At 43.8% G+C, this 27,880-nt stretch overlaps 2 protein-coding genes across 4 annotated transcripts in view; both read left to right on the plus strand.

Moving 5' to 3' along the window:
* Positions 1-11,896, plus strand: part of LOC135896962 (PHD finger protein 21A-like) — a 35,200-nt gene extending 23,304 nt beyond the window's left edge. The window contains exon 11 of the mRNA XM_065425513.2: positions 5,485-11,896. Within this exon, the coding sequence (XP_065281585.2) occupies positions 5,485-5,589 (105 nt within the window). The 3' untranslated portion in view covers positions 5,590-11,896. The remainder of the gene's footprint in view (positions 1-5,484) is intronic.
* A 425-nt stretch (positions 11,897-12,321) lies between these two features.
* The window catches only part of LOC135896963 (F-box only protein 47-like), a 38,958-nt gene continuing 23,399 nt past the window's right edge, over positions 12,322-27,880 (plus strand). For 2 of the 3 annotated variants that reach the window (XM_065425514.2, XM_065425515.2), the window contains exons 1-2: positions 12,322-12,429; positions 21,595-21,867. In XM_065425514.2, the coding sequence (XP_065281586.2) occupies positions 12,420-12,429; positions 21,595-21,867 (283 nt within the window). In that variant the 5' untranslated portion in view covers positions 12,322-12,419. The remainder of the gene's footprint in view (positions 12,430-21,594; positions 21,868-27,880) is intronic. The other variant, XM_065425516.2, reaches the window with a different exon arrangement.

Genomic DNA, 27,880 nt, shown 5'->3' on the forward strand with positions numbered 1-27,880 from the left:
GAAACATGGCAAACTCATGCAACATTACAGAATCACAGCTCAGTTTCCATAGAAGCTTTCACAGCGAAGCTGTTGGCCTCTGGTTCGTCGTCATTTTTCGTGTCTGCGTCTGTCAGCAAAAATGTGGGCCAATCCTAGTGGCAGTGCAGGGCCAAGAGCAGTGGCTCGTACCCCTGTAAGGCAGATCCTTCAAGCAGTCTTGAAGGATCGAATTGAACAGTGCATACATTCCTTGGAATTGCACATACACCATACAGAACAGCATACATTTCAATAATGAACAAGCACAAAACGGTCATCTGAACGACATAATTGATAAAGCAATCCTGATAACATTGCGGAGCACACAGCGCTCCCCGCATATGTTTCCTGGTAAAGATTTAGTGTTGCGCAAGTTGCCGTGGTGACGGCAGCTTTTGACATGGGAAGTATGTCCCTAGTCTTTCGTATATAAAAGGGCCAGCCTAGCAACTGATTTCAATGTTGTTGCAGCACTGCTATTGGTGGCGGCATGCTATCAGAATTACCATAGAATTACCATTACTGCCATTTTTCTAAAGCAATAAAGCATTGCATAACCCCTCAGCAGTTGTAGTGGTTGTTTTCAACAGCTTCGCTGTATATCCACTTTTGCAGGGCTGGGATGGCGGGGCAATTTCTTCTTGTGAGCAATTGTGCAGTAGACTTCAATTAATTCTTTGGCTAATTAAATTTTTCCTTTATTTTGATCCTAGCGAAAGGTCCCAGCCAGCGCCCATGCATTTCTATGGAGTCAAACTTTTGTTATTTTGATCCTAAAATTGGTCTTCGCTGAATTACTCAAACTTGATCAGTCGCGACGCAAGCGCTGGACCCCTATAGTCACCCCAAGAGCAACCCTCTTAGTGACACAGTCTGTCCCGATGGAGCTTAGAGGACAGTGAATGCACTGAACACACATAATTCAATTCTATAGGAAGTCAAGGTGTATATATTTACCTCCTAGCCCAAAATAGGACAGGTCTTAGGCGGTTGACTGGAGGTGCCTTCAAACCAGAACTTACACAAACACAGTTAATCTTAACCGCATGTTTCTGGGATTATACCCTGATGCCAAATGTAAATTATGTGATAAAGGAGCCACCCTAGAGCATATACTCTGGGATTGTGAAATAGTTCAGAGGAGAATTGCAGACCCCTTGGATGACCTAGAGGCACGGTTTAGAGCCACGCTGACTAGCTCAGATCTTCAAGACCAACTTTGGGCCATCCAGCAAACCCGGGAAGCTACCGAGAGGCAGGGTCTCTCTGCTGCCCCCGGCGCAGCCTAGACCCAGGCCATCAGTTGCAGGATATATAAAAGTTGTCACACACACACACGTCATCACCCGTTGCAAAGCCTTTCTTTTAAGCCTGCCCTAGAAAGAGTTTGAAGCAATAACAGTAGTTCACAATGTCTGATTATGGTATTTACCCAATTCTAACAGACACTCTAATAGGTGCTATCGGACATAACAAAACCGCCTTTGTAGCGTTCATATGCTTTACCGCATAACGTGGATGTATTGCCGCGTAGCTGACTTTAGGAAAATGGCTGCCATTGTGCAATTGGATCCTTGCCCATTTTTCTTCTTCTTTGTGGCCAACTTAATTGTGTGCCCTATACATGCAAATAATTGCTAAACAACAACAGTGTTTTCAAAAACAATAGTGAAAGCTTCATTTCAAATTATTCCCACAGCGCGTGGGATCCGTACATTTTTCTGTTTTGCAATATCTGCTCTTGCGTGTTTTATTTACTTGCTCAAAACTTGCAGTGGTGATTTATTTCGTGTATTGGGTGAAATGTGCCATGAATTAGTTATGCCAAATACAGTGGAATACTGCTGAGTACACCTGCAATAGAGGTGTTGTGCATAGGAAGACTAAGTTACATGCAATTAATTTTGCAAGTGTAGCTGAATCATGCACACATGTATGCAATCACATACATTTCAATGTAACTTTGTAAAAAGGGAAAGCAAAGTATATACAGTGTGCTCTGTGAAGATGGAGCCAGACATTAATTTAGACAAGCTGCATAGTTATAAGCAAAGGTGTATGGTGGCACACAGAGCAGGTAGAAAGAGCTTCGCTGTTTGCCATGTTCAACAGTAATCTTTGCCAAGTAACTATGAAAAGCTAGGCCACATATATTGATTTTGTCTTTCCGAAAAATTCATGGCAGCAGAGTTAGTTGAAAATTTTCTTGATGGCACTGAATATGACATCAGTGCCACCAGAATAGTCATGATGTCACTTTCTGCAGCTTGTGCATTGATAGCACCTTCGGCTCTTTGGATGGAATTAGTGCAGCTTAGGTAACCAAAGTTGTGTGCTGCATTAATTACTTGAAGGAGAACACTGCCTTCTAAAACATTGCATAACTGCACATTACATTCGCCCATCATAACACAAGAACAAAACATTGTGTAGCGGTAAAGATGAGGACTAATGCTACTACAGTGTAGCACTTGACCTGTTGCAATTGGAAAGCTGTCTAATGAGTATTGATGAATGTGTAGGCCACTGTGCACCGCAGTGCTGGTGAGGGACCTCTGTTGGCTGTGTTTCAGTCTGAGATGGAATAGATCTCGGTGTTCAGCCTGTGATCCATAGCAGTGGATGCATACTGCTTGTGCCAGTGTGGCCTGCCATGGAGTGAAAAGGACGTGCTTGCTGCCACTTCCCAAACCCTGTAGACAAGTCAATGGTTAAGCGAAGAGATCTTGATGTGAACATGCTATATTTGCATGAATAAAATGCAAAGGAGGAATTTTGACAAATAATGTATGAGTGCTATGGTTATTAAGTCATCTAACAATGCAATAATGCAACTGTAAGCAGTCTGTTTGGGATATTACACTTTAGCACAGTGCAGGAGCAATCTGTGCATGCCCATGCAGGGCCATCGACACCATTGCGCAGGTTGTACTGTGCCTGTATCAGGGATGGAAGTGCTGCGCCAATTGCGCCATGTTGTGCCAAACCATCAAGCTGCACTTACCTGTGTCAGAATGCTAATTTTGAATGAAGTCGCTGAATTTTGCAGGATGTGCGTGTTCAATGGCAACCACACAGCTGTTTGTTGGCTAGCGTTTAGCCCTGGAATCCACGTCTAAGTTATCCGTTTCAGAGTCTGCGCCTTTTTAGTGTGGGTGTGTAGTAGCACATGAAAATGGGATAATGAAAATGATATTGTGCTATACATTGCATTATGAATGTTTTATATAAGTCCTATGCGTTTACGTACTATGCGGACCAGCTAAAGATGATTTGAACTGGCACTCTTTATGTGAGGCAGTCGGGAAAGAAAGCCATGCTCTCGGCTGAACGGATAAGTCGTACAGTCTGTTCAGCCTGTAGCTCAGCAGTTTCGTTGCACATATTAGGGCCCACTTGTGAGTCCTATTGATAAACCTGCGTCAATTAATGGGGAACACCATGGGTGTAATGTTCAAATAGACTTAACACTTGCAGCACGTCTGGTTACCAGGATGTTAGACCTGCACAAACGACCTGCATGCTTTTCTGAAACTTCTTGACCAGAAATGTTAAATGGCGACCTAATCATCACTCCAAGTTTGGACTCTGGATGCTCTAATTTCTGCACGACCGCACCACACAAAATCAGAATCGTACATGTATAATATACATGATGAATACTAGGTGACAATGTTTACGTCTGATACCGCTGATACCACTGGCTTGGGGACGTGTTGTCACATAGAACTTTTTTAATTGCGCGGGCTTTGTTTTTTTGGGAGGGTTGGAGGGAAAAATGATTGCAGGGGACCTAGGTTACTTTAAATGCCATTATCGGTCATTTCTAGATGTCCTCCACAACCTTTGCAGTGGGACCTTATAGAGTAAGTAAATTAATAGATGACAGCAAATTCAACTTAAATATTAGTTTTTCGTGCACAAAAAACACACACAAATAAAGGAAACTCTTGACTAGAATTACCAAAAGCCAATCAAAATACAGTGGGTGCTGTTCGCGTTAAGCCCTTGGTTATTTTTCTTTCTTGCCACATTTAGTCAGCACACCCAATATGTAACATTATTAATAGTGGTTTCTGAGAAACCCATATGGGATTTTCTTTATCAGGTGGGTGAACTGTGCTACACCTTGCAGGCTTCTGTAGAACACGTTTCTTGGTTTGCCTGTATTTCACTCATGCTGAGCTTTACCAAGCTGATCCAAAATGTGTATCTTCTGCTCCAAAATGGGCACTTCCTGCTCTAAAACTGCTCCAAAGTGCCACATTTGCTGCTTCCACCAGTGTGTCGGAATGGAACGAAAACAAAAATGAAAAACGAAACAAAACAATATTTTTCATTAGAACGAAAACGTAACAGAAGTATTATTTTGTTTACGAGTGAAACTGAAATATTTTTTACTGGCTTTCAGTTAATGGGGACATTTGGCAATTCAAAACAACCGATGTCAGGCAACGTCAGCGTTAGCAAATAAGTAAATAATTAAATTAGTAAATCGTAATTAGTAAATAATTAACGTAATTACGTAAACTTTTTAAAATGATTAACATTGCGGCCACTATTTCAATGTATGACTTATAGCCGGTGAGTTCGCAAGGCGTATCCACTTGGAACAAGTTCTCTGGACTGCATCTGTTTTGAGATATTAATTTTTAGAGTGTCCAACGATATGCATTGGTGTTCCATTTAGTTTTAAAAAAAAAGCGCTGCTTTATTCATTGAAGCACAAAAGTAACCGCCAGTCATCGGACACTTTGAAAATTCATATCTCGAAACTGATGCAGTCCTGAGAATTCATTCCAAGCAAATATGCCCTGCGAACTCAACGGCTATAATTCGTAGACTGAAATAGTGGCCATAATGTAAATAACTAAAAAGGTAATTAAAATAATTAATTATTTTGATTTCTCATAGAAGTAATGGCTGCCTGATCAAGTATTTTAGATCGAGAATTAGAATTGTGCTATCTGCCACAGGCAACTTTTTAAAATTTGGTGCGGCTAAAAAAAAGCCCATATATATATATATATATATATATATATATATATATATATATATATATATATATATATATATATATGCTGCACCATTCTCATATTGGCGGTTTTTCTTTCATGTTTTGGTGTAATGTAAAGGGTAGATACAAAATTAATTATAGGGCGCTTCAATATTTATTGCTCAAGAACACACATTTGCTTTCCTCTGTGAGAATGCTTTAGATGCACATGCATAAGTCATAAGCAATACCTGTGACACTATGTGTGGTGCAAGGTCTTTGTTAAGGTGTGTTGCATTGTTAGCATTGTTCTAGGAGCGTATGTCACGTTTTTGGCCTCTATGTGCCAGTATTACCAACATGGACTTGATTGATGGCAGTGTTACAATATGCTATAGAAAGTTTAAGTGTTTGGTGTTCTTTCCTGAAATGGGCAACTATTGCTTGCTTTTGTTGTTTTACTGCAGAACCAGCAGAAGCGGCGCCTGGAACTGCAGCTTGCCCTGCAGACTGTTCAGAACTCATTGGAAAAGTTTGAGCGTGTTGTAAAACTCTTTAAAGACACCTCTTGATTAGACAAGTGGTAGAGAGAGCGTGCGAGCGCTGCATCCCTGTGAAGGTTTTTCCACATTTGCTGCCATTTGGAAGAAGAAAAAGCCTCCCCTTGGAAGTCTCGCAACGTTGGTGTCCCAGCCCCAAAGCCGCCCCACTCAGGACCGTCTGCTGCACCACCTATCGAGTACTCTCCTACACTGCAGGTGCCAGGCGCCACTGTGCATGGACAGTCATAGACCTCACCGTTTGTGGTCTTGGATTCTTCACTGCTGAGCAGATGGAGGCAGCACTGCATACTACAATTTCGGTCATTGTGCGGTTTGTGCGTGCATGTGTGAGTGAGTGAGGGAGGGGCTGACTTTGAAACTGCACATGGTGACATGTTCAAGTTTACTGCGGGCTTGGCTCCAATCATGCGAGTAGAACTGCCAACATTCTAGTCAAGTATTCTGGGCATTGTCATGTGCTGCGGTTTTCTGGGGATTGCCATTCCACGGAGGTGTCAAGCAGGATCTGCCCAGCTTTTTTAAATATGCTAAGAATGGTGCAGTTGATATAATAATGTTTGGTTTCTGCATGCATGCCTTTATTTTTCTTGTATTGTTCTTTCCCTCAGTTTCCCTTACCTTTACATGTAGAGAGGCCAGTGCGTATGCATCTAGATGGAACGGTCGCTTTTATGCACAAAATTATGCAAATCTTTCTTTTTGCTGGTCCCTTCTGTTCATCTTGCCTTCTGGTTGCTGTAACATTGGCAGAAATAAAAGAAAAAATTGTAGGCAGTACGTAAAACATTTCAGAACCTAAACTGCAATTATAACAAAATGGTGGATCATAGATTCCTCTGAGGTGTATTGGCTTTTGTATATGTTAGCTGTATTATTTCATGCTCTACTTGCCATGTATTTTATTTATTGCACAGTTATGTGCAGGTATGTGCCTATGGGTCACGCCAAAACTTATTTATGTCTTGAAAATTTCTGCAATACGGTGATAAGAGCTGCATGTTAGACCTGATGCCACCTGAGAGGCCATGAACTGTTATTAATGTGTGCCTAATAGTAGAATGTTGGTCACTATATTGGTGCGAACTTCAAGAAATGTGTCATTGTGTGTTCCTCCTACTTTTCAAGAGTGTTCACAATTAGGGGAACCAGATACTACTTGCCAAGGCATCACTCACAATGTACAACAGTGGGACTTTGCCACATGCATATCTTGCCATCTTCAATTTTTTGTGAAGTTGCAAATGCTCAAGCTTAGAGTGAAGTAAGGGGGGTGGAAGGGGGAGGGGGCAATCAGATTCAAGGGGACTAGTTGTGCCTACCATGCACTAACAAAGGCAAAATTTGTTGGACGTGTGATTCTTGGGTGGTTAACAAGTGCCCATATTTATTTTGCTGTGATGTGCTTCTTTAAAGCATTCGAATGTGCACTGTCTTGGAGTTTTTACCTGTCTACGTGTCTGGTTGATAAACACTGAGTGAACAAGTGGAGCTTGACGACCTGACGTGAGGGTCCCATTTTGAGGGTCTCCTTGTGAGGGCCTGGTTGATAAACAGTGAGCGAACAAGTGGAGCTTGACGACTTGATGTGAAGGTCTCCTTGTCTAAACTTTGCTGGTGGTTGAGGATCAACTTGTTTCAAATCAAGTGTTCATCTTCCATGACTCCTTCATATGGTCTGCGTTGACACGAAAAAATGTCTAAAGTTAACAGTGGTGCGAGGTAGGCAGTAATAAACTATGTGCCGTCGGTTGTGGCATGACTATTGACATTGCAAGCTATTTTTTTTTTCACTCTTTTAAGCTGCTTTAAGTACTTCTGATTGTGCTTGACTGGTTCTCTTTCTCTTTTTTTTCTTTTTTGTCAGTTTTAAGCACCTTTGCAGAAGAAAATAGGTACTCATGAGATTGATCTGAAGGCCAACATTGTTTGCAAGGTGGGCTACTGTGTGCCAAATAATGTTTGCATTTGACATGCATGACCTTTTGATGCCACAACTTTTCACACGAGGAAACATGCACATTTTAACTGTTTTTCGTCTACGTGACTGAGCTGGCTAGTGACTGCTGTGCAGTTTGCAGTTGATTGGTATGCTGCTACACATAGTGTTTTTATGGTTTCATTACATGGGTTTATGGAAACATAAGATTGCTGGTAGGAATGAAACAGTTAATTTGTGTGTCATATCAGCAGCTAGTCATTGCCCAACAATTCTGCCCTGGGCCCAATCAGATATGCAGCTAGCCATTTGCAGCACCCTTTTGTATGTAGCAATTTTTGGTAACAACTTTGGCAACCTTGGTCACATCTCTAATATGGGTGGCCACTTAGTTGTCAGTTTTTAATATGGCTAGTTGACCATAATTTGTTAGACCCATTCTCTTCGCACAATATTTTGCAGAGCATTGCCAGCCCATCATACTAGTATTGCAGCACTGACTTAGTTTGCATGGCACCCAGAAAGTACTTTATGGAACCATACCAGAAATGCATCAGTCTAAGAGGCTGGAAATCGCGTGCTGGGCCATTTAGGGCTCAGTAGACTGAATGAACTTTTGCCAAATGGTATGCTGATGCCATTATCATAAATGTAACATGCATAATTACACAGTAAATTCAGTAATTAATGTATGTTGTTAGCACATAACTGAGACAAGTTACTGATAACTGTTAGACTACAGGGTGCTGTTGAGTTTTCCTGAATGAACGATGAGTAGGCTTAAAAGGTTGACCTTAGTGCATAGGAGCAATTTACTGTGCTTGCCAATTTTTGAATTGTGCGCAGTCTGCTGGAGTTGCTTGCACTTGTTAAAGCTTCTAAGCCACTTCTGGGTTTAACACTTTGCTTACAAGTAGGAAAGAAACTATATTCTCTTGAGTTTAAACAGTTTCTTTATTCCGAGAAAGCAGGTGGTTGAAAGAAATTGTGCACAGATGTAACAACTCTTTTTCTGTAGTGTAATCACCTTTCAAGAAGAAATAATGCAAAGTCTTCTAAGAAATGCAGCACTGCAATTAAGCTTGATGGGACAAAATAAATGTTTTAATGATTCTGTCAAGTTACAGCTAAAGATAGTCACTATTTAGCTAATGTGATAGCAATTGGTAGATTAATGAACAGACCATACTTTCTGGCAGTCAGCAGGATTATGAAGTGTTTGCTTTTTTTAGTTGTTCAATGAGGTAATAATTCTTGCTCAGATATAGTGGTGTGACTGATGTGGTTTTAATGTGAAGCACCCTCCCTTACTCTCGTCATCACAGGTACAAAAAGAAAAAAAGGGGGTGGCAAGTTTCTAGATTATGACAAGAATTATTTAAGATCTGGTCTCATATTTTGTTGATCATATTTAGGGATGTCAAATTCCCTGCACAACAAAATATTGTTGAAAAGGCAAATTTTTGATGAATGAAGTGAAGCTTCCATAAACGATACTGAAAATTCAGGTAGACATGCGCATCTTAAAGGGGACCTGCAACACCTTTGCCCACTATTAAAGGGCACCTCCTCGTGAGTCTTTTCCAACAAAATTATTGAATCCACTTGGTATTGGCATTCGAGTTCTGCTGACCCTCTTAATAAGCCTTGCCCTTTTTTTGATCGTTTGATCGTTTGAGGGTGCTGCTGTGCTTGCATTGAAAATACCCAGCATGCTCTGCAATCGCTACGCGAAGCTATTGTGTTCCTATGGCTTCTGTATTATCATTGCAACACTCCATCGTACCGCGTGATTTTTGAGGTCATAGTTCAGGCACAGTGGCACTGTTCTCAGGCCACTGGATTATCCGGTCGCCCTCTCAGTGATGAGATTTCTCCCCTTTTCTACCCCCGAGATGCACTGCTTATTCATGAATTCAAAAAGAATTCAGGCAGTGGCTATTGTGTATATAAGTATGTGGAATATACACTAAATGTGGATGGGACTTACAGAATTGAAGGAAATAGCAGGCGATATTTTGAATGAAGCTGTAGGCCTCTTGCTGTGAGTGCAGGATTAAGGTTAGGCACTTGGGTCCATGACATTATTGCATAAAAACTAAGCAGGTTTATGTGTCATGTTCTAAAGCTGTTGCAGCACCCCTTTAAGGTATGTACTGGTCGATTCAGAGCTGCCTTTGTTGCTCAATAGCAGACTTCCACTGGTAAATTTGGAGCAGATATGTATGTTCCTCTGGTCATTTTGAACAATCTCTCACCATGGTTGATTGCGTTTGCTATCCAGAAGTGCTAAGCGCTTCATTTCATACATAGCAGGCAATGCTACGAAGGTTAGAGAGATTTCTCTTGCTGCTCACACTGGTGTGCAAATGGTGCGCTACATACAAAAGAATGACATAGGTATGAATAATGTTATTTCATGTGACCAGAAATCACATACTTTTATGTCGCAAGATATAACAAAATTATTACATGGAAGGCATCGTATATCTCAACTTATTCGCCACCAAGCCCGCAGAGTGACACGTTTCTGTGACCAGTGGCCACATTGCTCCGCTTGAGTTTGCAAGCAAAAGCATTGCATCGCATACCATCAGCACAAAGATGCACGAACAGTACACGAGTTGATATAACTTTACATCCACAAGTTGTAATTTAGGAAGAAGTTATTCCACTGAAAGCGTTGCAGATTGAAAACAAGTACGCTGCAAAATGTGTGCAAGGACACTTTCATAAATGCCCCACCTGTGTAGCTTCCTCAGCATTGCCTGTTATGTGTCAAACAGAGTATAGAGCACAATGTTTTCTGGTGGCTGCCACTGACGAGTTCTGCTGAGATCCAGCACTGAGCATTTAGGTTTGTTTTGATTTTTCTGACAGGATTCAATTTGTTAAATCTTTGCACTTGAGTACTCGGGTGCGTTTACCAAACTACCTATTGAATTTTCGCTTAATTTTGTGTTTTGTTCCGACTATGCAGTGCAACTTTCTCTTTCAGTATGTGTCAGCTGTCTTCAAGTAGTGGAAGTGGATGTGATCAAAAACACTTGTGCCTAGGCACATTTCTCATCAGCATTATCTTCGTGTTGTTTTTGAGAGGATAGGCAGGCAGAAATGTTGCAACATCAGTGAGTGCTTGTCACTACTGTGGGGATGTACTGAATGTGATGTCGTGCAAAAGTGAAGATGTTGCAAAATGTGGTTGATTGAGAGCATAACTCCTCATTTGTGTGTGCTACAAGTGTGAATTTTGATGTTCTGAATTGGTATTGAAAATTCTTTTGCGACAGGGTTGAAGGGAGAAAAGCCATACATTGTGATTTTGGTGCACATGCATACTACGACATGTCTTCATGGTTGTTTTTGTGCACCACTGAGCTTGGGTCTCTTGCGATTCGGTTCCAGTTTTTAAAAGACATTATGGATACATCCTGTTATGTCAAAAGTAGACAAGTCATTTCATCATGTAATCGTATAGGAAGCGCATAAGCATTTTAAATGTTTCAAAGGGCATTTTTGTTCTTCTTTTATTTGTACTGAGCTCTCCCATGATTAATGAATGCAGTGTGGGTGCAGGCAGAAGTCATTTTCCTTTTATGTTAAATGTTGATTTTTTATGAGCCGTTATTGCATAGTTGAAGGAAACTTTTCCTGTCCAACTTTGACCTCGAATTGTGGAAGCTTGATTCTCTAAAATAGGGATGTATTACAGTTGGTGCAAGTTCATTGAAAGAGCCAGCCCACCTTGAGAACATATCACATGTTACTCGAGTTCTCCACCATTATCACGCCATTTCCTTGCTGTAGGTTTTATCTTGTGTGGTGTGCCCTAGTGAGTGGGTGTTCCTAGTGTGCATGCAGAGTGACTATTTTTTGCTACAAGGTGCGACTGTTTGACGATACACGGGGCATTGTGGCATGCAGCCTATGTATATAACAGGAGATATGAGCTCACTAGTCGCACAGATTATTCATTTGTTTCCAGAGTGTACAAAAATTATAACTTTCAGTGCTGTTGTGCGAGTGTGGACTAACCAAGAAACAAGTTTGGTTGTGCGCATGTCTGCACGATAAAAACTTCTTGTTTTCTATAGAATAGCAGGGGGGAGGGGGATACACATTGTTATACTTTTTCGGCTTGTTTTGTCATACACATTCTCAATAGCAGACTTCTTGCCTTATTGTCATACTTAGTCTTTATGAGATGCTCATTTGTGAAATTTATGCTACAGATATTGAGGAAGTGTGTATGCATTTGCACCCTCCCTACTTGTTAACCATGTACAGAAACTGTATGTCATCACTCATTCATGATAGGATATCCTTTTTTTTTATCTTTTAGAAAACTGATGGAATTAAATATACATATTCAAAGCCTGATGCTGTGCTCTCGACTCATGTACCCTTTTCGCTCTGTCCTCTTACACTCTTCCATTTCGTTAATGCAAAGGATAATGTTCTTGAACTAAAATTGTTCATTGAGAATAATACTTTTGCCTAAATGAATGCTACAGCGCTTCACCCAGTTGATTAGTACAGATTCTTGCCGTAGATTATCGCCAATCCCGTATCGTTATGAACAACAGACACCCAAGTGGTGGCACCGGTGGCACTTGGAAACCAATATTCTTGGCGTACCACACAACTTTCTAAGCTATTAAAGTTCGAGGTTATACTACTTCCAAATTAATTTATTTGATGTTTAAAAGCTCGTAGAGTATGAAATGTCTCGGTGTCACTGTGCGAATAGTTTCTTAATGCACTGTCGTCTGCATCGCGTACCTTTGATGTGCGCGTACTGCAGACGATTTCATTCGGTGCTTTTTGACAACCTGGGCAGCTCCCAGCTCCACTCATCGCGTGTGACCATAGTGTAAATAATAGCTCGCGGTACCACGGTTTAATGGACAACGGTGAGTTGCTTTGTGTTCGTGCTGAGCATCTATTAATCAACCAAACAAGATCAATGGTTTGATACGATAAAACTGCATGGTATTCGAGAGCCTGAGAGTAGGCCTAAATCTGGCAGCGTATCGATAATACAAGGCAAATATTTACTATGATAACGAACATAGGCAGTTTTTCGTAATTATGTTTGAGTTTGACCCTCCTTTATTCTACTTCAAAAGCCGCGAGAGCTGCTGGAGCCTGGCGAGGTGACGTTATAGTGACTAGCCGCAATACTTACGTGCGACAGGTGTGTTGCGGATAGACTGCGGGCACGGTTACTGCCACGGCGAATATACTGCTTTAATGCAGTATTTTGCTTTTTCTATTGCCTTGGTGTCCCATCTGCATAACATACGCAGCCTAACAGAAATATGTGATATTCTGATGCGGTCCAGTTCAGCTTGATCGTGCATAAGCCAGCTTGGCACGTCTTGCTATATGCAATACCGCAGCATGTAGCTCATCTTGAATAATAATGTGTTTTCAACATAGCTTCAGCATTTCCAATTTCGTAATCTGTCTGTTTTTCACGAACCAAAAGATAGTTTCAAACTCTTGCAGAGCGCGCCGTCTGCTGCAGTACATGCAAGAACGTTGGTACACGCATGCACAATGTTGACCGAACTAGCCGAAAGTGTTCCAATTCCGATAAAAATGATGTCAACGTGACGCCTAAAAGGTTTAAAACCATAAAATAGATTTAAGTGCCACATTATGGTGGCCACCGCAGCCACATGGTGGATATGAAAAAAAAAACAACAAGCAGTTAATTTATATAACTTTTTAGCTTTAACTAACGGAAGGGATTCTTCACCCCTAGCATCAAACCGTTCATAGGTTAGTTTCGGTTTAGTATTTGTGCTTTGAGGCGACACAACTATAAGTCTTTGTCAAACTTTTCTCGTCGTAACTTCACTCGGGAGCGAAATAAAACAACCTGGAACAAACATGCAGGATGTGTGTTCGTAGCGGTCGCCGCGGGATCCTGTTTTCAGGCAAAGCGTAGCGCAGCGCCAACGATGCTCGCTGCAATGTTCCTTCGTCGGATCATGGCTCGGAATAAACGCACACGGAACAAATGCAGCATCGTAAGCTCGCAGTAATATTTCCGGCATGATATACCATCACAAAGAGTTCTGGAATTCACTCTCACGGGGGGCTGAAGCACACAGCTGACGTGACTTGGCCTAGTTGAAAACGCCAACGCCTTGAAAGCGCGGGCGGCGATCTTCTCCGTTCGCGGGGTCACCGGCTGTCCGGCTCATGACGTCAGTCCAGAGTGCGCGCCCATTGGTGAATGCTCGTGTGCATCCGCCTCGGAGGAGTAAACGCCCCCATTTTTCTAAAGTTGAGTGTACCTGAGTGCGTTGAGCGGCTGGAGCGGCGAATGCGTACACCCCAAAGCCCCCAAAAGGTGCAACCGTTTTTAGCAGTGTGCTTTGCAGTGAGGGCAGTGAGGCATGCGACAACGAAACACTGGTAGACTGGCGCACGCGCACCGCACCGTATGGAGCGGGCGGGACGCTTCCGGAATGAACGCGCAGAGGGCGCTGCGAGCAGTCCTCTGTTTTATTAGAATGCGAAGACGTCTACCCATCGGTCGATTTACGCACCACTGACCTCCTTGAAGCCCTTGGGTTCAGCGAGAGCAGTGGAAAAGTAAACATGTCCGCAATAGGGATTAGTAAGAGGCGGTTGGAGGATTGGTGGAATAAAAGTAGGGAAACGACAAAAAACAGAGACGTACAAAAGCACAGTTCGCAATAGGAGATCAGAAAATTTGGTTGTGGGAGTTCATAGTGTTTCTTTTCTTTTTTTTATTGTTTAACCTAGGTAGGACATTAGGCAGTATAATAGCAAGAGCTTGGTGGCGCAACCAAACGCCCCGATTCAAAGGGGACGCTCATAACATCCATCCATCCATCCTCTCAGGAAGTGAAAGCGTGGCCGCGTGGTTGAACACTTGGGAACACCTGTCGTACTTTAAGTCTGTGCGGCATTAATTGCTTTTAGAACATAGGTTAGAATTACTTGGTGGCATTTTATGGATTTAGATTCTGTGCGTACCGGTTTTTGCTAGAAGGCACGTGCTCTGAAAGCTTCGGTATTTGCATTAGAAAAAGCCGTGCAATACATGGCAAGCCGGGAAAGCGTGCAGTGTGCGGGCGGTCCCTCAAGGCAGGCGAGGGGACGGATGAGAATGGAGAGGAATCAAGGAGCAGTTAAATAGAGAACAGATAGGGGAGTATGCGATTACAGAAACGCACCTTAGAGTCTCGGAAGAGCCGCCAGTGATTGAGAATTATGCTTGGGACGGATGCAACATAAGTCGGAAAGAAAAGGAGGGTGAGTCAGAATGCTCATCCATCAGGGAGCCAAATGGAAAAGAGTAAATTTGAAATGTCAAGAGCATTTTTGGTTATCATGTACAATGAGTGGAATGAAAACTTGGCAGGGCGTAAAGTATTTGTGGAGCGGAAATAATTGCACAGTGAAGAATCAAGAGTTAGTAGAATGGTTAAGTGATCATGTTAATGGTTTCGGGAATCATGCCGAAATTATCCTATTAGGTGAGATGAATGCTCGCATAGAGGATCTACATGGCTATTTCGACAACAAGGGGAAGTCAATGCTAGATCTTTGTGAGCAACATAACCTCGTTATCGTGAATACAAGGCCTAAGCGTGAAAGGCAGATCACGTGGGAAGTGGGAAACCGGCAATCGACCATTGATTACTGTCTGATGACAGAAGGAATTCATGACAAGTTGAGAGGAATGGTCATTGACGAGGAAGGGTATAGCAGCATAGGGAGTGACCATAAACGCATCATTTTAAAAATAGGATATGCAGTTGGGAAAGAGAGCAAGGAGTGCAAAATGGCCAGTCCAATTTTGAAGAACTTGGCAAATGGCCAAGTAAAAGTGATATTATAAGAAGCCAACAAGCACTGATACCAAGGAGAACCTAGGGGCAATTACTTGTGCTTACGAAATGAAATAAAGAAACGATAAGTTAATGGAAATGAAAGTGGATGAAAAAACAACTTGCCACAGGTGGGGACCGAACCCACAACCTTCCCATTTCGCACAATTTCCCCTATGTTGTCCTTGGTGTCAGTGCTTGTTGGCTTCTTATAATGTGACTAATAGAAAAAATCGGGCCCCTCGGTTAATCCCCTTCCTTCTCGTTTATTACATAACAAGGGTCTCTAAGCGCACAGCCACAGAGCTGGACGAGGTTCCCGTTAGGCTGATTAATGAACTAGGAGCAAAAAGTAAAGAAGCTCCGGTGAAAGCAGTGAAAAAAAAAATTAGTAGATAGACGAATACTAGACAGTTGGCGACAAAGTAGAATGAATTTAATTTATAAAGGTAAGGGGGAGAAAGATAAAATTCACTCGTATAGACCGTTGACCATTACATCGGCAATATACAGGTTAGCAATGTAGGCAATTAAATTAAAGCTGCAAACATGGGCAGATAATAATGGCATTTTGGGAGAACTTCAGAATGGCTTCAGAATGGGTCGGCGTTTGGATGACAACTTATTTGTTTTTACTCAGTGTATTGAAATATCAAGAGTAGAAAGCAGACCGTTATATGTGGTCTCTTTAGACATTACAGGATCGTATGACAACGTAGACCGTAACATTCTGCGGAATATTCTGGAAGGGGAAGGCTTAGGCGACGATTGTCTACAGCTTTTGAGAGAGATTTACATAGAAAATACCGTTTGCGTTGAATGGGAAGAGATGAGGAGCGAGGAGAAAGTTGATATCAACAAGGGACTGAGGCAGGGGTGCCCTTTATCCCCACTGCTGTTTATGTTGTATTAGGTGAGAATGGAGAGGGCGCTAGAAGGAAGTAATATCGGGTTTAGTCTCTCACACAAGCATACGGGTACAGTAATAGAGCAGCAGCTTCCAGGTTTATTTTATGCGGACGACATTGTGTTGCTAGCTGACAAGCAAAGTGATTTGCGACGTCTGATTAATATGTGTGGACAGGAAGGCGATAATTTAGGTATGAAATTTACCGTTAGAAAATCAGGTGTTATGGTAGTCAATGAAAGCAGTGAACAGACAGTGGCAATACAGGGCCAGGAAATACCTCGGGTAAAAGAATATAAATATTTTGGTACATGGATAAACGAAGGCAATAGATATATGGAAACACAGGAAAAAACAATAACAGTAAAGGCGAAGAGAAATGCAGCCACAATGAAACACAGAGCGCTATGGGGATACAATAGGTACGAAGTGCTCCGGGGTATGTGGAAAGGTGTAATGGTTCTAGGACTTACTTTTGGTAATGCGGTTGTTTGCTTGAAATCAGGGGTACAATCAGGACTCGATGGCAACCAAAGGTCAGTGGGACGCCTCGCATTGGGCGCTCACGGGAAGGCTACAAATCAAGCTGTGCAGGATGATATGGGCTGGACAAGTTTTGAAGCGAGGGAAGCTCACGGTAAAATTGATTGGGAAGAACGGCTGAGGAATATGGAAGAAAGTAAATGGGCTGGGTGAGTGTTCAGATATTTGTGCGGGAAAAGCAGTGATTCACAGTTGAGGAAAGGAACTAGGAGGTTTACCAGTAAGTATGCGGCTTGTAGAGTGAGTAACACAGCAACGAAGAACGTCAAGCGGGAAGCCAGATAGGCTGAAATAATGTCATGGGTGGCGGCATTGGAATAGAAACCTTCCATGAGTAACTACTTAAGAGGAAAAAAATGAAATCAGGAAAGAAACAATTTATGATAACTCAAAGGGAAGCTGATTACTTTTCGAAGCGAGATCAGGATGCCTTAGAACACGAACCTATAAAGCGAGATATAAGAAAGAAGAAGCATGTGCTTGCTGCGGCAAAGCTATAGAGAAACGATGGAGCATGTTTTATTAGAATGTGAAGATATATACGCAGCGGTCGATTTAGGCACCACTGACCTCATTGGAGCCATTGGGTTCAATGAGTGCAGGGGGAAAGTAAACATTTCCGCTATAGAGATTAGTAAAAGGCGATTGGAAGGTTGGTGGAAGAAAAGCAGGGAAACGACAAAAAACAGAGACGTACAAAAACAAAGTTCGCAATAGGGGTCAGAAAATTAGGTTATGAGAATTCATCGCGTTTTTTTCTCTTCTTTAACCTAGGCAGGACATTAGGCAATATAATATCAAGAGCTTGTTTGCGCAACCTACCGCCCTGTTCCAAAGGGGACGCTCATAACATACATACATACATACATACATACATACATACATACATACATACATACATACATACATACATACATACATACATACATACATACATACATACATACATACATACATACATACATACATACATACATACATACATACATACATACATACATACACACATGCACACATACATACATACATACATACATACATACATACATACATACATACATACATACATACATACATACATACATACATACATACGTACATACGTCCGTCTGTGCGTCCTTCCGTACGTCCGTCCGTCCGCCCATCCGTCCCCTCATTCATCCATGTATGCATGCTACGTACGGCGCGGCGCTCGCCCGCCCAGCTGCGTGTTGGCGAAGCGCGCGCGCGTTCGGCGTGATGAAGCCGTTCCTTTTTTTTTTCAATAATTTTCTGCCGATTTTGTGCAGAACGCAGTGCGTACTTGTGCCGCATTATAGCCGAATCTGTTACGGGTGTGATGAGAGATGGTATGAAAAGGTGGGTGTGATGTGGTGTTCGTTCGCGAAAACTTCCTTTTTTTTCTTTTGCTGCGCCGTATGAAGCATGCCTGTGGAGTGGGGACACGACTCAGAACACAAAGCGATTGCGCCGCCTGGAATAGGTTGAGTGTATCGTTTTAATTATGGCGGACGTTGAATACTTGTGTTTCTAAAGCTCGCCCACGTGTCGCAATACACTGGTAGCCATAGGTACAGACTTCGACGCTATATTTTTTTAAAGGGGATCGTTTTTACGCTATGAAATGGGAGCTGTGTTATTATTATTTATCTCTGCTTTCCGTGTAGGTGAACGAGAACCTCCCATATATAAACGTCAGCGGTGCCGGTCATGCCGGTCCGGGCACTCCCTCGGCTTGTTCCGCTGAAGAAAAGGAAAGGAATAGCCCTTCACGTTGGTGAATGGCTCTTTGTACCACGAAGCAAAAACAATAATATTAAATAAAGGGCAAATGGGTAAACGACTCCCTCTTTGTGGTCCGCCGGGAATTTTCCGCGCTCCTCGAAATATTGTGTTCACATAATAAAGGAGTGCGAAAAGTTCACGCCTATCAATCTTAAGAACTTCGCGGTTTAGAGGAGCCCCGCCATTGCGGATGCGATTTCGGCAGTTTTTGAGAACGGTAGTTTTCTTTCTCTCTTTCTTTTTAAAAGCTGTGTCTGCCTACCGCCATGAAATTCTTTTAACTTATACAGGCTGGTAAGAGCGTACAGCCCCGCGATATTGTGTGCTCGAATAAATAGAGCTTAGAGTTGCGCGGTATGCAGAACGCATTCGAAGCACTAGCATGGTCGCGCAGAGCGGATGCTTTGTCAGCCTGGTGTAACGGGCGTGTGGTGCGACGCAATATTTAGGAAACTAAGGTAACGGCGCTGTATAAACGTAAATTGATCATTTCTTCTCATTTCTGCAGATCGAAGTAGTTACTCTGTGTGAGGCCCGAGCAAAACAACTGCTGTGAGATCGTGCAAGTCATCGCCGAAATGAACAGCATCTCTCTGAACACGCCCCCCTCCCTCCCCCCATGCAGACAGATACTCAAAATTAAACAGCAGCGGAGGAGAAACGATAACGCCCATAAAAGTGCCGATTTTCGGACTTTAAAGAGTCACGCATATCCAACGCACATGTTGGAATGTATGTAATGCGAACGTTTAGGGAAGCGATGTCACGCGGAGGTACAGTAAACCACAAGATCTTACGGAACACGAGATCTGAGAAAACGCTGAACATCTGCGCAGCCTCACAACGCAGGCTAGCGTTCGCATTTACAGCCTCTACCAATATATGCGAATAACATTGCGATGTTCGGTTTTACTGGCTACTGTTACAGGCTGCTCGGAAATGAAACGTTTTCCGAGATACCGTGGTCCGTAAACTTTCGTGGTTCACTGTACCTGTCACGAGGACTAAGGCGATGTACGATGATAGTCGTGAGAATAAGGGTGATTAGAGGTGTATTCATAGATGAGTACGACACATACGCAAATGCATTTTAAGGTTCTACATATACCCGTTAAAGTCACAGCGGCACATACCAATTCTGGAAGACAGGCTAATAATGGGCACACACCCACTGCCCCACAAATTGGGCAGCCCAAACGCAAGGAATTTAAGAAAGTCGAAGAAGCTATTCAGTATCGCGCGTCTTTCCGTTAAGAGATATGTGTGCTTTGGAGGTTCCTTTGGAGCCGACAGTATATGTGCATGCTTTATGTCGCGATTTAATGTTTTATTGCGCAGAGAACATTGTTGTGCTCGGTGGCACCACATTATGGGCTACACAAGGTGTCTTTCCGTCTCCTATACTCGGCGAGATCGACAGCGCGGAAGGAGTAGAAACCTGGGCAGTAGGAAAAGCAATCAACGCTTTAATAACACCCGAGTTGCTTCTGGCGTGGTTATTTCGAGACTAAAACTGACCAGAGCGAAGTCTACAGAAACGATTTATAAGCAACTGTGGAGTCAGGCGTCGTGTGCATGAACTGACGTTACTAGAACTTCTGTGCACAAATGACTCCCGGCATCGTAGTAGCTGATAAATTGCTAGGCAAACTGTACACGTATAGCTCAAAACTTGGCGAACTACGTGAGCTGCCCAACTCCCCTTGTTTATTTATTTATTTATTTATTTATTTATTTATTTATTTATTTATTTATTTATTTATTTATAGATACTGCGATCTATACAACATCTTAGCAGCGTGGTACACGAGTAAGTACAAAACATTGAATAAATACAAGAAAAGGGGGTGGGGGGTCTGCACTCAAAATTTTCTTTACACAAGCGCTTAAAAAATAAAACAAAAACAAAGAAGTCGAGCAATGTTCGTTCAGCGATTTTCAAATTATACAGTCAAACAGTGATATCACAAACAGTCTCAGCAAGTGAAAATTGCTTTTCCTGAAAGATATCTCGAAAAGCGATAATAAGTACTGTTTTATCCTGTTTTATCGGCCAGCTTATTACTATGGTTGTAGGAAGAAATGAATACTTGACGCAGTTCGCACGTGTAGTAACTGGAGTTACAGCTAGTGAGTGTCTGTGTCTGGTAGTGTACACTGTTGTACAGGTGACAAGGTGAGACGTGTTGACGTTGTAGTGACCATTTATTAGCTGAAAAAAAAAACATATTAAACGACATGCACGGTTTCTATCAGTTACAGAAGGCAAGTCGCTTCGAGGTAAGAGGTTAGTAATTGAAGTACGCCCATATTTATTATTTATTTTATTTGTAACGTACTTTACAAGGCCCCCACATGGGACATGTATTGTAGATGAATCGAAATGCTTTTTTTAATGTGAGTTTTCTAGCTTTCCAATATCGCTTTTAATGAAAGGGTTCCTTGTATTACAGCATATTCTAAAACGGGGCGGACGAGTGTTTTGTATGCCAATAGACGTAGTGTTGGTGTGGACGACGCGTCTTATAAAAAGAAAACCTGCGGCGGCAGTTTGTTACTACTGTGTCAAGGTGCGCTAACTCGCGCCTGTGAAATGAGTGTCGAGCGAGTATGAGTCAGCGGACCCGTGAGTGAGTAGGTCGACCTATATTGCGCATCACCTGTTACCACTTTCCTTCTCCATTTCCTTTCTTTCTTTTCTTCCCTGTTCCAGTGTAAGGTGTGTAACCTCCCTGCCTTTCCTTTCCTTTCTAACTCTCTATCACTTTCCCCTATAGAGGACAGATTTTCTTCAATGAAAGACGGAAGCTGTGTTATATCTCTAAAATGAAAGAATACGCTCAGTTTCACTTCGAAAAGGCATTCTGTTATTCTTTTACGGTGCACGCGTTCATTTTCAAAGGTGCCTGCAATCTGTCTAGCCGCGCAACTCCGCGCACCACGCTGTCCTTTCCCCGGACGATCCCCAGGTCGAACTCGGCGAGTCCCGCGAGCGCCGCGGAACGCGTCGTGCAGAGGCGGCGGGACTCCCCCGCTGCGCCGGCTTCGCCGCAGCCTGCGACTCAGCGGCCAGCGACGAGGTGCGGCGCACTCGGAGGGGACGCTGTGCCTCGTCCACGGTGCCGCCGCTTCCCCGAGCCAAGGGTCTCGAGGTCCGTCGGCCGCCGCCGTGCCGGAGCGGAGAGTCGCGCTGACCGAGCTGCCGCTGGAAGTGCTCTTCCACGTCTTCCTGCATTGCGATGGTGAGCGCCGGGAGCGGCCGGCACGGGGCCACTCACGATGCACCAGCAGCGCATCCAGCGTTTTATGTCCGGCGCGAGAGCTGGGCGTGAAATTCTTAAATTTCTTTTTGGCAAGAAGTTATTATGGTTTTTTCAAAATGCTAGGAAGAGGGTGCCATTAAATAGTGAGCTTTGCTGAGTGCTCAACCGAAAAGGGCAACTTCCAGGGAAGTGAGGGGACGGATTGATTGAATACTAGGGGTAAGATTACGACCCTCAAAACTACTCTTCGGGTCACTACTGCAAGGTACAATAGCCTCTTGAGATCCCCCCCCCCTTTAAAAAAAAAACCCGTTGGCATAATACCACTTATTGAGATTTATTATTGTGTGCTGGGCTGCTAAGCACGAGTTCGCGGGATCAAATCCCGGCCGCGGCGGCCGAATTTAGATGGGGGCGAAATGCGAAAACACCCGTGGTACTTACATTTAGGTGCACGTTAAAGAACCTCGGGTGTTCCAAATTTCCGGAGTCCCCGACAACGGCGCGCCTCATAATAAGAACGGGGTTTTGGCACGTAAGACCCCAAGTTTAATCAATTTTAACAGTTATTATTGTCAGGGGATCTATTCGGAACATGAAAATCTCGTTGTTTGGTGAAATGGTACGGGTGCATACTTACAAGTATAGCGACTGAAATGACCATCTCCATGGTTGATTCAGGCAAAAAAAAAGAAGGAAGAAAAAAAGAAATTTTGTTCTGAAGCGTAACGGCATCGTATTTCAATGTATTGATTCTTCATCCTTGACAGCAGCGTATTCTCATGGCATGAGAACTCGGGACGACTGGGGATTACGAAATTATACAGGCCACATACCAGCACACTGGACTGGACTGGAAAACTTTAATCTGGTCCTGCAGGACGCGCTTAGCGCGTAGCGGGCGTATATCTGGATGATTAACGGTGTGACTTAGTGCGCGCGTCATCGGTCACGTGAGGGCGCAGCCAATGGGAAGGACGTGGCGTCACCTCTCGAGTGTGTAAAGTGAGTGCGCTACCTCCCACGCGTCACTTGCATTTCATCGGTGCTGCGCCGACTGCGATGGACTCTCGACGCCACGTCATGAGTGTATAAAATGAGCCGGTCTGTGGCCAATTTGTACGCAAGCACACAAACACCGAATCATCGGAAATAACTTTAATGAATGTCGAAAACACAAATCGAAAGTGTTTCACCAAACGGACTCTAATGCTTTCGCATTCCCGCACGTAAGCAGTGTTAAGTGCTTCTGCCGAATTTTTGGCGTCACTCTCCGCGCTTGCCACGGCGTCCGCTGGACCCACTCCCCCATTCTAGCGCAGTCTAGTCTTTCGCAAAAGAAAACGCAGTCTCGCTTTCTTGTGCGCCTAATGTAAGCGACGTTGTGCTTTTCCTAGGTTTGTACACGAAAATAACGTAAATAATATAGCTATAATATGTGCTTTTCTTAGCTTTTTTCTTGTCAATGGTAGGTGACGTCAAGTTGCAGAGACGTCTTCCAGATGCGGTCCATCACGTGGGGTCGAAGCTATCTTCTGAGGTGTCAACGTAGACTGTGTCGAATGCTAGCCAGATTTGGAACTCGCAATACAGTCGAACGCCTTTATAACGAAGTGCTTGGGGCCTTCGAAATCATTCGTAATACAAGTCACTTCGTTGTAAATGTCGCGCAGCACACAGCTCGCAATATAGCCGGGACTGAATTATTTCTTTGTAGAGGCGTTCGACAGTACATACTTCGCTGTCCTCGTCCTGTTGGCACAACTTAAAAAAATTATCTACAGTTTGCGAGCAAGGGCGACTGGAGCCAACGTTTTTACACAGGCATTTCAGGACAACAGCTGGTTGGCCATGCCGCGCAAGTGCTTGTTCTGCCGTTGCTGCAGTGTTTTAATTTGTTATGCGCATTTTGTTGTTGTGCATGAGTAGTATAAAAGCGGCTGTATTGAAGAAGAAAACGCGAGAAAAAAAAAAGAAACAATTGGAAGTCAGCGCAGTTTTTTGTCTTTCCTCTTCCCTATAGTGTTAATCTTGTACTTTCGCGCTGTTAATTTAATGGTGTCCAACCAACTAGCCTAAACTTGCACCCCGTTTAGGATTCTCTGTGTGAAGAAACAACAACAACAACAACAACAACAACAACAAAACAACTTGACTTTGCTGGACGTCAGTGATGTGTAGATCAGGCTGTGGTGTACACGCGCGTTGAGTCGTGCAACAAGAACTCGAACCAGTTCTAGCTGGCGGCGTAGAAGTGAGCATAGGGAAGTTACTCGACGTCGCCGCACGCGCCAACAGAGACTGGCCTTAAGCGGCAAGTTCCAGGGATCCGTTTCCATGCGGTGGTATACGGTATAAAACAAAGAACAGAGGCTACAAAGTCGCCTCGGATGGCTTAGCCCTCGTAAACGCGGATGCAATCAACTGCGCGAGCGGCCTCAACCGATCGCTGATTGGCCCTGCGTCCATTGTGGCAACAGCCCCTGTCGTCTTACAGACTCAATCGAACTGTGCAGCGTTGTTGGAGCTATACTGAAATGTCCAGCTTACGTATAGTATATGCCTTCTTCAAAGCACCGTCGAGCCGTCATAGCTCAACACCATCACCTTTGCCTGTCCTGTACATGGCATGACCTTATATTTTCTAGCGTATCTTTCATTTTTTTTGCCTTCCTAATTCCACTCTCTTTTTCTTAGGTCATGTCTGTCCCCAGTCCCTTTCCCTGTGCAGAGTGGCATCTAAGCGGCTAAATATACGCCGGCAGAATTCTCTGCATTTTACTAAGAGCGTTCTCTCCAACTGTGGGAGCTAATCAGGGCAACCGTCGTGATAGCTCAGTCGTTGTGGCACCCTTCTGCTGCGAATGAAGTCGAAGGGCGCGATTCCCCGCCTTAATTGCAGCGGCAACGTTTCTTTCGACGCGAACTGCGAAACACAATTGGAACGAGATTTTGAATGTGCGCTCTCCTTGGGACTAGTCTCTGGTTACGGGTCCGAATATCTTTATGCAAGCGTCGCAATTATTTTACGCTGAATCAAAAAAAAGAAAAAGAAAAGAAACTTCGAAGTCAGGTCAACGAGTCCACGAGTGGCAATCATAGCCTATAGCCATACGCCTGGTATACTGCTCTTAAGCGCGGAAGATGAAAAGAAGAAAGAAATGAGTAAAAAAAGAACATGTGTTCTGATTCACTATACAGCGATAACAAACCAAAGAAATAAATCGTACACTCGAATGCATGAACGAGTGTAATACACTAATGGCACTTCTTCAACAACCTTTCACGTCTAAATAATGCCGGCGTAACAGCAATGACGACAACAATATCATCACAAGCTATTTAATTGCGCCATTGGTCGCGGCGATCTCTTGTTTCGAATGCATCGTACACCTTATCAGTCACCAAGCGTCCATCACTTGGTATACGGTAGAAATCCTGAGTATGCGGTCTCGCGTCCTCGCTAGCGAGATGCGAATGACTTGCTGAAGGTGCCTGCGCCCACAGTAATAGGTCGCATATAGACGTACTACTTGACAAGTGCAATGCAGTGGTTCCTCGCTTGCGCAAGACGCCGGCACGTTTAGATTATGGAGTAAACTGCCGAAATACTTGCCGTAAACGAGCAAGTTCTTTGGAAGGAACATGTATACGATTACTGCAGCGACTAATAGCAACGTTGCTTTTTTCGGTTAAGTTTTAGTTAAGTTGGCGCTGCACTACCAAAGGGTCACAGCGCGTTAAAGACGAAGATGTATGGACGCTCATAGCGGTCGGTTAACAAATTAAGCTTGATTTTTCCTGAGAGCAGGTATAAATACGCTTCACACAAGGAAAAGACAAGAATACGTAAAAGAGACGCAACGGAGCGAAAGCACAAAATTGCAATAATCAGAAGCATCAGATGTTACACGTGTCACTAATTGCGCGATAAGAATTCGCGCTCCAACGAAACTAGACTATCCCATTTCTCACCTCGTTTCGAAATTTCTCATGCTTAGATTATTTCTCAGATGCGCGCACCTCTTCCTTCCGCAATTACACACGCCCGTTCGTGTTTATAACTGGTCCCAGTGAAGAAAAGAACTTTCAGTTATTAGCTCAGCGCTGTTAGGGTCCAATCTTGTCCGTGTCTGCATGATGCTCTGGGAAACGCTTGGTCCCGAGTTTCCTCATCGTTCGATCGACGGTGAGTCGTGATAACGAACGCTGTTGATCAGCGTGGGTGTAGCGAAAGTGCTGGTCAATGCCGTGCGAACGAAACAAACGGCTCTTTGTTGATCTGGAGCTCGATTGTCTCACGTCCAACCGTTGTTTTTTACAACGCCCCACGATCTTATAGGGAGGCGCAGCCTTTCTTGTTTTCTTTCACTGCTTCGTGTTCCGCAATCTCGGCGTAGCTGCGACCCTTATCTCCTGCTGTGTGGGACGTGAGCGTTAAAGCCTCGTGCGGCTCAGTATAGGAAATTGCGCCGGTCATTGGCGGCTGAGCCTTGGCTCTCTGTTTACCGAGTCTCCTGTTTACTGTCAGCGGCAGCAGACTGTCCTCCGAAGCTTCTTCTCGGCCGTTCACGAATGCGTCATTCTAGCGGAGACAAGCCAGGCACTGGCCTTGATTTGCGCGTCGCCCGCCTCTGCGGAGTTGTGTTTTGGTCGGGAACGGTGGCGTCTCGCTCGATATTAAAATTCTGAGGCTGTTGCGGGGTCGCCTGGTGTAGTATTGGTTGCCTCGAAAGTTCTCGGCTGCCAAAATTAACCACCAGTGCCTGCCACAGTGCACGTAGGAACTTTATGCTATAGCCGTGAGTACATAGCGTAAAGAAATGCCAGGTATCCCTTTTTTCCTCTTTTACACGCCGAACATAACGAAAAATCGCTGGACCTACATTGTAATGTATGTTATACGTCGTAATAAGCCTTCCGCTTTATTTAGTTTCTTTTTTATTCGCAGTATACCACGTCTCCCTCGATCCTGTCTTTCACTAAACTTTTCGGTGTGCATTTCCTCTATCACTTTCTGGCAAGCAGTTTTTTTCTCATACGCGTTTGTATGCAGGCAAAGCAAACACTCATTTGTCTGATTTGAGTTTGGTTTTAACACGAATAAGTAATTAAATAAAAAAGATTAAAATGAATACTGTTTTAGTAGCACAATATAACAGATCTAGATGGCATTGCGGCACCGCACTCAATGTAGCAGTTTAGTGGACCCACTCGGACGTTTTTCTGAAAAGCGGTGAACGGCAATAGGAGTTGATACAATCTCATCCGGGTGACATGGGTCTTCACCGCAAGAATCAGGAATCGACGACGAAGCCGGGCATCGTGATGATGAAAAAAAAGTAGAAAAGATTGTATTCACTCCATTGGTACATGGATGCGACTCTCATCTGAGTCTCGAGCGGTTCTTTTCAATACGGGGGCCAGCACGGCCTTACGTAATCCCTGGCGGTCCTGTGGACGTCGCCGTCTTCTTGCGGAGCCTGTCTTTCCCTTTGCCCATCCTAGGTGTCAGCTCGGGGAAAAGGGTGACGTCGTCTTGACCGTTGGTTTCTTCCCCTGTCCTTTTATGTTAGCTCGGGGCAAAACGTGATGCCGTTTCGTAGAAGAGGGCAATTATGTTGAATGGGGAAGCCCGTTTGAATGCTTCTCACACCTGACAGGCCGAGCATAACAGCCCGCCCGCCGCCACAGGAGGTCTCGAAGGGGCTGCAGTATCTGAGCACCTCGAAGGGACCGGTAGACCCCGTGCTTCTTGCTTAGTTCCGCCGATCGTTCCAAGGCCCGCCTGGTGACACCTTCTGGAAATAAACCCCGCCCAGCCCAAGGCACAAACTGCGAATACCCAACTAATCACGAAAACTGCCAACTTCACACGTCCTTCACTTAATTTTATTAGAATCGTATGTGCAGCCCTCGTTTGAGATTCCTGAAAACTAACAAAGGAGAAAACCAGACTCCAGTGCGTATTTCAGCCAGCCTAATGCCTAAC

This window comes from Dermacentor albipictus, chromosome 3, assembly GCF_038994185.2.
Source record: "Dermacentor albipictus isolate Rhodes 1998 colony chromosome 3, USDA_Dalb.pri_finalv2, whole genome shotgun sequence".
NCBI classification, from domain to species: Eukaryota; Metazoa; Arthropoda; class Arachnida; order Ixodida; family Ixodidae; genus Dermacentor; species Dermacentor albipictus.